Below are 11477 nucleotides of genomic sequence, written 5' to 3'. Positions count from 1 at the left end.
CAAATATTTCTTAGAGCAAAAGTTGTGCACATCATTACAGCAGAAAATGTGATATGCTTTTGTCCTAAGGTTATAGTAGTTTGTTTCTAAATAGCGAGTCCAACTCCCAAAATTATGGAGAGTCCAAATATGGTCCTAGAAATGGATTTCAATGAATAGGTGGGGTTTCGATAATATCCGTAAATATCAGGGTTAAGAGCTAAGTAGAGATCCGACCATTAGAATTGGATGCTACTTGAGGGTTTAGTAGATTAGGGATGTAGGAAATAATCTACCGGAATAGATCATGAAGGTGGTGGCCGAGTGGTGGATGTGGTGGAGCTCCACTAGGTTTGATGGAGTTGGAGCAATGGTGGTGTGTGGAAGGTAAGGGTAATGTGCAAGGTAGAGAAGAGGATGAAAATAGTGGGTCATTTCTCCGAGATGGGAGGGACGACCAGACAGAAGGGTAGGAGCTGGCCAACAACAGTGGTCGACTAGTTTGAATGAGAAGAGAGCAAGAAGGAGAGAAGAGACAAAGGAGAAGAGTCGATTAATTTTAAAGCGACTACTCAAGTGCGCACCACATCTATTTTCAGGTGGCTCTCTGACTTGACTTGACTTAGTTAGTTGGTTCGAATACGCTCGAATCCAACTAATTACATAAGCAAAAGACTAGAAAATAAACACACCAAGCATGACCTTATTGTCGGGCATTTGAATAGCCCTATTGGGTGTTCAAATGCCCAAACCCGAGTCATGAGCTCTTGACCGGTGCGGAACCTTATTCTTTAGCAAACAAGCTAAAAACTGCTACAACCAATAAGCAAAGGAATTACAAACTGTAGAGCTCGTTCATATCAAAATGGATCTCTAAATTGCTTGGGTTCGACTATAAATTGTGTTACAACTAGGGCAAATTGAATAAGATGATAGTTTTGCAAATAAACCCTTAAGTCAGCAATACGAGGAATTAATTTTTATATTTCGGTAGTGTATTATGGTTGTTCCAATGGCCCTTAAGTCAACTCGTGCCGACCATGTGGTGGCTGTTAGGATCCGTTTTCCGATCATCGTAGGAGAGAGAAGGAGATCTCGGTAAAAATATCGGAATCCCCAATTCAACCTGTATTGAAATTTCTCATAAATTACTGAAGAGCTACCTCTCTTAGCTTGGAGAAGGGGCATGCCACCTCTCAATCCATTTCTATCAGGCTAATCGTCGTGAAATCGAGTGCGATTCACCAATTAGATTCTTCTCCACTGTTCCTTCGATTTCAGATCGCAACAGACTCGCGACTGACCCTTCCCGGGAGGGAAGAAAAAAGGTTTGGCCGGCCGCGATGGGTGGTTCGGCAAGGGCAGGGAAGTGGATCGCCGAGATGGGCTTCAACGCCGGGGGTGGGGTCGTGAACTGGTTCCCAGGTCACATGGCAGCCGCCACTCGCGCTATCCGCGACCGCCTCAAGCTAGCCGACCTAGTCATCGAAGTCCGTGATGCTCGAGTGAGCCTCTCTGCCATTTCTCTCCTCCTTTTTCTCCTTTCAAAAAAGTCTAATTTTTTTTGTAGTAGTTCAATTTGACTCTTGTTTGATAACTGTAGAATAGCCTATCAGTTGCTCTGTCATAAGACTCTTAGAAGTGAAGACGTTCTTTTTCACGTTAAGCTGTATCTTCCATTATTCTAATCGCTGTAGAGTTCCTTATACGGTTGAGACGGCCAGCTACCTGGTGCACGTGCTCAGCCAAAACATGGAATGGTTGGCCTTAGTGATGGCTTGGAGCTAAGCCTTGAAGGGAGAGAGAGTCCATTAAAGCACATTATCTTGAACCATTTGAGCAAGTTGTCAATGAAAACAACTCCAAGTTGGGCATCAGTTAGTATGACAGTAAGACTTGCCTCTTTTCTCCAAAGTGGTTATAGGTTTGATCTACGGAAACAACCTCTCCAAAAATGGGCTTAAGCTCTGTAAGTGAACCAAATAATTTAATAAGATTCTGCATGTTAACTATCTTCCTTTTTTCTCCAAAATATTCTTCTTAGCCTAATAAGTTGAGTTGGTTCTATGTGGAAATTGGCTGACCAGACATTAGAAACTACAGTCGCTATTTGATGTTAAAGTCTGATAATCCTAGTTCCATCTCTTTGGGACATGGTCTGATGTAACTTTGGAGAACTGTGATGGTAAGTTGAGTTGATATTCTGAGTTAAATAATTAGATCATATGAATAGCTGATTGATGAAAGAGAGGAGGGTAAATCTTTTGGTGGAAATTGAACGGCAACTTGAAAAAATTGAGAAGAAAGGGAAAGAGAGGAACGATCAAACTTCCATTCACTAAACCATCAAAAAGTCTGAAGATTTTACTTTTAATAGGACTCTATATAAAGAATGCTCTATGATAGAAGTTTTCATAAACTAGTTGGTCATATTTCACCTGGAAATATTGGACCTTTCCTAGATGAATGGAAACTCAATGATGGAAACAGTTCTGAGTATTCCTACTTGTTAGATCCAATGTAAACCGTATGTCCATTTAGAATACTTTATATCCTGACGTTCTTGTCGTCATAATCATCTTAGCTTGATAGTGGATATACAAGGTCTGCTAGAGCACAATTGGAAATTCGGGAAGGCTTCATCATGATTTTGACAGATTTTTTTAATTGAGCAACTATCTAGTGGCAGCAGTCCAAAAAATTTGGAACTTAGGGAAAGAAAAACTTGGCAAGATTCTTGCAAGGATATATATTAAGCTAGTTGGTAGATAGATAATATAGATCATTTAGTCTGATGCATTGCGTGAGAAACCTTTGAAAGTTTTTGTGTATCTAAATGATGTGGAAGGAGTTAGATAGCAACTTTTGATTTGTGTAATCTCTTTCATTTTCTTGGCCAAAATATGGAGCAACCGTTCAGAAGTTGCTCTCTCTATATAAATGATGTTGATGAAGGAAAAGATGGGATTTACTTAATCTTTTAGGTAAATTTGTTATCAAGGCAAAATGAAGTCTAGTTGCTTAGGACAAAAAGTAACTTCTCTTTTTTTGAAATGTAACATCATTTGATTCTTCTATCTAATAAGTCCAATGGCCTAGAGGACATTGATGCACATCTCTTGTATGGGCTCATCATTGAGCTATTGATTTTGACATCTAAGATGTGGTGCTTTCATGATCAATTTTTTGGTTGAGGATCATTATCGCATAATCTACTTCCTTCAACTTGGTTGAATAGTTTGAAGATGATCTCTCATCCTGAATGAGAATGCAAGGAATTTCACCTTTGAATTCTATGTAACAATCAACTTCAAACTCTAGAAATTCTTAGATGTCTCTTGGTTTAAGGCAAAATCATGCAAAGAGGTTCAATCTGCAGCAGTCACAGTTTAAGGTAATATGCAATTCATGAGCTATACTTTCAATCATTTTCTTAGACATGGAATAGTCTAACGAAGGAGAAAGATATTACAAATTTAGAGGTTCATCTTCATCTAGTAGGAAGCCCATTTCCTTTAGAAAAAGGAAAATCTTATTCTTTCAAAACTGTTACCATGATATCTTTGTTTAATGAAGTCTGACCCAGTGTCCAAGTGGGCATTGGCATGATTATTGTGATGAATCTTTGTCTGTTATCATCAAGTGAGGAATGGGACAGTCATTGGTCTAAGGAAAAATTCGAGGCGCCTATCTATTGATATGGCCAGGTACTTGTCACTAGTTGGATTGATACCAACACTCAAAAAGGCCAAAAACTTCATAAGACAGGAGGCAGCCGTTCGGTCGCTATGATAGGCAGACCAATTGGTCAGAAATGGGTCTGCCTCTATTTGGGACATAGGCACCCATGATCTCTTATGAATGTGGTGGAGCAGTTTCTTGGGGATCGCATGACACATCCCATCTTTTCTGTCCAACTTTGCTTCTTTCTTCTGTCAGTGAGACCCAGGATCAGCTATATTTGATATTTGCTCTTCTAATTGTCATTAAAATTATTTCAATTGGATGGAAATTATCTTCAAGCTATAAGAATTTGGTTGATTCTTGAGGAATTGCTTAAGTTATCTTTTTTCGATACACATCTTAGTTGTTGGATTGATATACTTTTCACGCTAAGGATGACATAAAAATGAGAAAATTGTATAAATGGAAGCTAAAATCAATAAATGAATTGACTCAATTGAGAGAAGTGAACAAAATAAGTACTATAAAGATGAGATGGGAAAAAGGTGAAGTAGGGAGCACATTAATCAAATATTAATATTTTTTAACTAACAAAACTAAATATTTGATTGAATAGGAGAGTACATATAAGAAATATATTATTGCTAACATTTATTAAACAAGATATAAAGTGACTAACCTAAAAGAAGTGATTAGATAGAACAAAAGGCTATAATTCATCTTTTACTTTTTTTAGATTTATGACCTGAATTTTATTGTAAGATTTAAGTTCCGGGTAGCACATTCTTTGCTTCTTGATATGTATAGTTTACTCCAAGGAATTCTATGGAATATTGCCAAGTGGTATTGCAAAAACCCAGCATGCCTTTAATATTGACTAAATAGGACGTGAAACAGTGGGGATTGTTAGGATTTCAGGGAAGATGGTGGCTGAAAAGGAATAAAGAGAGGTAGGGTTTCACATGTATATACCCAAATTAAGGTTTCACACCCAAAACTCATGATAGAAGCATATCTCAAAATTCTTCATTAATGCTAATTGAGAAAAAAGTGGGTCTATATATAAATTTTACAATGACAATAAGCAAATAGCATCCTAAACAATTGCAAAAAAAAAAAAAAAAATACAACCCTACAACCCTAAAAACCAAAATAAGTAAATACAACCTTAACATTATAAATGAATAAATGCATAATAAAAACTTGTTACCTAGGGCTGTCAAAATAATAGAGCCGACTCGAGTTTGGCTCGATAATGCTTGATTAAGCTCGAGTGGAAAATGAGTTGAACTGAGTTTGATCTTCAAAATAGGCTCGAAACTATTCAAGCCAAGCTTGATTATGAGCCGGCTCAATCAAATAAGCTCGATAAGGCTCGATAAAGCTCAAAATAATAATTATATATATATATATAATATGAGTAATATTTTCTATACTATACTTACTTTTATTATATTCTAAGATTTACGTCTATGAAGCACGGATACGGATACGATATGGATACAGGGATACGGCAAATTCTCAAAAAACAGGATACGATACGTCTAGGATACGGCAATTAAAAAATTATATAAAAATATTATATTCTAATGACAACTTATACATGTGTATGTACAAAAAGAAATTTATATTCTAATGACAACATATACATAATATTGCATTCAATATTTTAATACATCTATTATCTACATAAGCATTTAATAGCAAAAATGAGAGTAATAGATATCAAAGACAATTAGACAAAGAATACATCAACATTCAACAAATAATGCACCAAAATGAGAATAGTAGTATCATTGCATTCCATATGAGTAACTCATAGACTCATAGATCATAGCACTAAAGTTTATAAAGTATCCACCAACATTTCACAATTTGTATGACACCAAAATGAGAGTAATAATAAGTCAGTAGTGTAATTGGCAATGACATTAATTATTCATTTCCATCTAAGTCATTCTCCTCATTGCCTTCATCAGTGAATACAATAATCTCCAAATCAGGTTCATCAAGCGAGAGGTCAGCAACTTCAAGAATACCCGCTCCATCGAATGAATCAAATGAATCTCCTCCAACATCCCACATTTTGGTCTCCCCTTCCATATACTTAGTCGATCTTCTAGAGAGAAGACGAAGATTGTTATAGATAAAAACTAGATCCTCTGCTCATTGTGGAGTGATCTTGTTTCTTTTCATTGAGTGAATAAATGAATATGTGTTCCAATTTCTCTCACAACATGATGATGAACACGGTTGCCCGAGTAATTTAAGTGCTAAATTCTGAAGGTTAGGTGCAAAAGCACCATGAATGACCCACCACTTCTTTGGATCAAGAATATCTCTATCTTCAATAGAGTCATAAAATCAAAACCCTCTATTACAGTTGAGAAATTGGCATACTCATTATTTAAAATTCTCCTCTCTTCTCCGTTTGGAAAGAACCTCTTCAAACACTTGTTTCTCATACGAGAAATTTCTAGATCTTTGTGTGGAGGAGTGCGGTTTGGATCCTCACTAATCCAAGTATTGGTATAATACCTAGTAAGAAGAGCATAAAAGTTAAATTAACAAAACTATAAACCAAAAGAAACAACTAACTATGTAATAAATTTTTAAGCATCGACTTTACCTTGGATTCAATGAGTGCTAAACAATGAAGAGGAGTATTGCTTCTATCCTATCTATCAATAAGAATTTTATGCACAACTGAGTAGAAAGATGACTCTTCATCTTCTTTTTTTGCCTCATGTCTGTATATAGTTGTTTTCACTCTTTCAATCATATCATTCCATGTTTCATAAATCAAATAGAGGCAAGGTTTGTCAGTATCAGCAAATCTCAGCATTGAATAAATAGGCTCAGTAAAAAACAAGGATTCCAGTTTCGGCCGATCCCGAGTGGGATCGGCCGAAACGGATCGGTCGATCCCGAGTGGGATCGGCCAAAACGGATCGGGATCGGCTGGTTTCGGCCTGTACAGGGTGCTGCAGCAGGCAGCTGTCAGCTGTCAGCTGCTGTGACAGCAGCTAGCTACAGCAGCTGTCAGAGAGAGAGAGAGAGAAAAAGGAAGAGAGAGTGAGGGAGAGGGAATGATAAAATAAAAGAGGGTGAGAAAGAGAGAGAGAGAAAGATAGGAAAAAAAAGTATGGGAGAGAATGGATATTTCAAACTAACAGTTAGAAGGATAGAAAAGAAGAGATGGAGGAAGAGAGATTTTTATTTTTTAGGCTTTATATGTGAGTAATTATTATTTCTTATTTTCTTATAATTTTTTCTAAATTTTTAGAAATTTCTCAACATTTTTAATAATATTTTGAATTTTATTTAATTAAAATAGTCCGATCCGATACAGGCAGCCGATACGGCCGATACGTATCGTTTTTCTGGACGGCCGATTCCGATCCCAATACTGATTTTTGGAACCTTGGTAAAAAATAATATATATTTAATTTTGTCCCACCATATATCATCAAGAATCTTCTCTTTCACAAATTGTGCCTTTCTTACATCATCCTCTCTATAAGAATTCTATTTATCACTAATAACTATCGTTTGTAGCCCACGTTTGATAGTTTTGAATCTCCTCAGCATCACAATAGTTGAGGTAAAACGTGTATCAGCAACAACAATCAACTTCAAATTTACAAATTCATTAAAAATGACAAGTTGCATTGAGTGTTGCATGATAAAATTTTTGATGCACATCATATCCCCTGCCACAATGGATATCCAACTGCATTAATAAAAAACAAGCTCATTCCCCTTAGTGTTTTTTGATGCACATATATTCTTTAATGCAAGGTTGAGGGTATGGACAACACATGGAGCCCAAAAAATATTTGAATACTGAGCCTCTATAAGCATCCCAGCTGACTTACAAACAGGGGCATTATCAGTGATGACTTGCACCACATTTTATGCTCTAACCTCTTCAATTACTTTACTGATCAAGCTAGATATAAAGAATTTATCTTTGTACTCCCCCTCATAGTTTACAACTCTAAAAAACATAGGACCATTCTCAGTCCCTCCAAAAAAATTGATAAGAGGTCATCTTTGTGCATCTGTCCAGCCATCACACACAATGCTAACCTCTTTTTCCTTCCATGTGCCCTCAATGGGTTCCAATAACCTTTCAATGTTTGCCCTTTTTTGTTGCAGAAGTGTGGTTCTCAATATATTATATTCATGAGGCAAATAACCTGTTATTTGATTGTTAGTTGCAAAAGTATAAGACTTAACATAATATGGGTTCCTAGCAAGATGAAAAGGTAACTCAGTAGAGTAAAACATTCTAGCAATTTGATTGTGTAATTGATTACGAGAAGCCATATTAAATGACTTCTCAAGAGCTGTTTCTCCAGACCTTCTCTTCTTTGATCCATAGGGCATGTTAGAAGAAGAAGTTGCAAGGGGCATACTAGAAGTTCCATATTGAGTTGACATTGGCAATGGTACTGACTTTGGCATAGAATTCTTTATTTTTAACTCAGCCTACTCTATTATCCTTTTCATCTCCACAATATGCTGACTATTTACTTTAGGGCATGGTTTGATTCCACATCCACTAATTCTCATCACATGAGCTTTTACTCTATAATAAGATTCTTTGTATATTTGTTGATAATAATTGCACTGAAACCTCATATTCCCTCCTTCTCCCATCTTTTCTAATTTGGTTACATATTTCCAAAGCGGAGCACTCTTATCTACCGCCACACTATTAGTACTAGAACTCATACTTTTAGTAGCCATTTATCTGTGATAAAAATAAAACAGAGAAATTCTAAGTTCTTACACTGTATTAATCTAACTGGTATACTAATATTTAAGAAGATGAATTCATGTCATTCAAATTAAATATAACCGGCTAATCTAGGAATCTAAGAATGGAATAAATCTAGGAATCTAACTTGATATTGGCTCGAATTGAAATGATTTCAATTCAAGCTTGATCACAAATATAGACTCAAAGCTTGCTTAGAGCTAGGCTCTATCAAGCTCGGCTTGATTACACTCCTAGTGTTACCTTCACAATTATCTTTGAGAGAAGGGTCACGCAATGACTAAGTGCATTGGCAGCTTAGTTTTTAGCTCCAGATTTATGTTGAAGAGTGTGCGTGTATAATCTTGGAGAAACTTAACCCATCTACCATGTTTTGTATTATGTTTTCTTTGGGAGTTGATGTATCAAAAGGCCTCTTGGTAAAAAAAAAAAATCTTTTGGGAGCAAGTAATGCCTTTAATGGCGAAGAGACTAAACCACTGCGTAGGAATAGTATTATATCACTACCTAGTTTCATTCAGTTTCTCACTAGAGTAGGCAACCTAATGACCTTCGTCGCTTAGTACTCTACGTATACGAATACTTGAAATATCACATGCAACCTCAAAAATCTTAGAAAAGTTGGGAAGGTGAATGACAAGAGCTTCCACTATTTTTTATTTGATTTCGGCGAAAGCTTTGGTAGCGACTTTTGACTATTCAAACTCACTCTTCCTAAGGTGATCAATTATTGAGGTCATAATGGTGCTAAAACCTCTGATGAATTGATGGTCGAAGGGAAGAAGGCAGCAAGCTCATGAAAACTTCTAACATCTCTCTCGTACAAATATAGGGACAGCAGAAATTGATAAAAAATTAGAAATAGAACTTGAGTGGTGTTCTTGACAGGGTGAAGATGATGTTGCCCGTGACATGAAGATGGAGTAACAATGCGACGATGATCGATGGGAAGTGAAGAAGATGAGAAAAAAGAAAAATGGCGACACGGAGATGGGCATTCGGGAGAGGTTTTGGGAAGATTTGAATCCTAAAGTACCATTGCTCTAATAAAAAAAATGGAGTGAAATAATAGGGATCGTTAGGGTTCTAAGGAGATGGTGGATGGAAAGGAATAAAGAGAGGTAGGGTTTTCACACCTCCACACTCAAATTAGGGTTTCACATGTGAAACTCGACGGAGGCAAATCTCAAAATTCTTCATTAACCCTAACTGAAAAAAAAGTGGGTGTACATATAGATCTTACAATGATAATATGCAAATAGCACCTTAAGTAACCGTAAAAAGCAAAGATAACTCTAAATACCAGAAATAAGCAAATACAACTCTAAATACCAGAAATAAGCAAATACAACTCTAAATACCAGAAATAACCGAATACAATCCTAACACTAGAAATGAACAAATACATAATAAAAGAAAAATAACTCAACCAAATCTCTGCTGGGGAGATCATCAGTTGTCAGTTCTTCCTGTGTTGATAGACACACCAATATGATATGTTGGTGATATCCACGTCAAAATCCTTGGCATTGATAGAGTTTCTGGCCCAAAACTGCCTAGTATTTAATTGTTTTAACTAGAGCAGCTTGCCTAATAATCAAGTGTTGCCTAGGTTGCACTATGAGAAGCATGATATCCTCCTTTGATGTAAATGGCACTGGCCATTATTCGCTTTATACACTTTCACTCTCTCTATTCTCTAGCTTCTCTGTCTACGTCTCTGGAACTCTTTTTCAGCAACAGCTAATTCCTCCAAATTGGGAGTTATGCAATGCATGAGAGGCTGTGTTGTAAAGCATGAGTCTTGTTGGCAAGATGCTGTCTTGTCCATGATGTTTTATCCTCTTTATTTTCTCTTTATTATCTCTTTATTATCTCTTTATTCTTCTAAATATTTTCATCTTCTATTGAGAACTTTCAAGAAGAGAATCAAGAGATAAATTTGTTGAAGTCTAGGACCATTTTGTTAGATCTTAGAATATTTATATATTCAGACAGCCATTCTATATTTGTTCATTTAGCAAGCTGCGAGGGAAAGGCTTATTTCGATTCTTGGATTCTGTAAACCTGCATTTTTCAGCTGCCATCTACTGGGATATTTGGGGGGAAATGCAATGCTTGATCTGATGAATTCTCCGAGTAGCATTTATTTATGCCTGAGTATTTTGTTATAATACTTTCGTTTTCTCCTGGTTGATCCTTTGGTGGAATCCTGTGGATACTAAATGTAGCTTACCTGCAGATTCCTTTGTCCTCTGCAAATCAGGACCTTCAAGGTGCTTTGGCTTCTAAGAGACGTATAATTGCTCTAAACAAGAAGGATCTTGCAAATCCCAATATTATGCATGTAAGTGGTTTCGGATGGTAGGTTTTAGCTTTTGTCGTCATATTAAATTATTAAGTAATCAATCTTAATTTTCATGTTCACTTTCCTGTTCAGTTTTTTTATTTTGGCTTGAGTTCTTTATTCTTTTCTTCTCATTATAATGTGTTTCTCTAATATATACTCTCTCAAATTTTTATTCTTTACATAAGCATGTTGTTTTCTTATTTTGCAGCATTGGATTCATTATTTTGATTCTTGCAAACAAGATTGTCTTTCAATCAATGCACACAGCAGAAGTTCTATTAGTCAGGTCAGTTTTCTGGTATCATATGCATATAAGCTTGAATTAGTTAGGTGCTATACCAACTAGCTATTTTGTATCTAGTATAGTTTGTAGACAACTTGCTGTTAAAACACTCTATCTGATCAGCCACCCTTTGTCTTGGTCATTATTACTTATGAAGGTCATCTCTGCAGATTAAGATAGACTTATAATTCTGAACAAGGTTCATCGGATCGGTCGATCCTGATCCATGGCCGATCGGGATCGGCTAGTTTTGATCAAATCGGGCTAGATCCATTATGGATCTGACATCAATTATTGATGTCCCCAAGCTCTTTCCTTTTCTCACTTTACTCTTTTCTTTTCACTCTCTCTTTTAGTCTTTTCTCCTTTTATTCTCACTCTCACTTTCTAATGGA

General features: G+C 36.3%; 1 protein-coding gene and 1 pseudogene across 1 annotated transcript in view; one reads left to right on the top strand and one right to left on the bottom strand.

Moving 5' to 3' along the window:
- The first annotated feature begins 990 nt into the window (after positions 1–990).
- Positions 991–11477, top strand: part of LOC140801965 (short integuments 2, mitochondrial) — a 32331-nt gene continuing 21844 nt past the window's right edge. Inside the window, exons 1-3 of the mRNA XM_073157365.1 lie at positions 991–1484; positions 10692–10796; positions 11008–11085. Of these exons, the coding sequence (XP_073013466.1) occupies positions 1323–1484; positions 10692–10796; positions 11008–11085 (345 nt within the window). The 5' untranslated portion in view covers positions 991–1322. The remainder of the gene's footprint in view (positions 1485–10691; positions 10797–11007; positions 11086–11477) is intronic.
- LOC140802122 (uncharacterized) lies at positions 5599–8109 on the bottom strand (annotated as a pseudogene).

The sequence above is a fragment of the Typha latifolia genome, chromosome 15, assembly GCF_019914945.1.
Source record: "Typha latifolia isolate L0001 chromosome 15, TyphaL0001v2, whole genome shotgun sequence".
NCBI lineage: Eukaryota > Viridiplantae > Streptophyta > Magnoliopsida > Poales > Typhaceae > Typha > Typha latifolia.
This window is presented reverse-complemented; position numbering and strand designations above follow the sequence as displayed.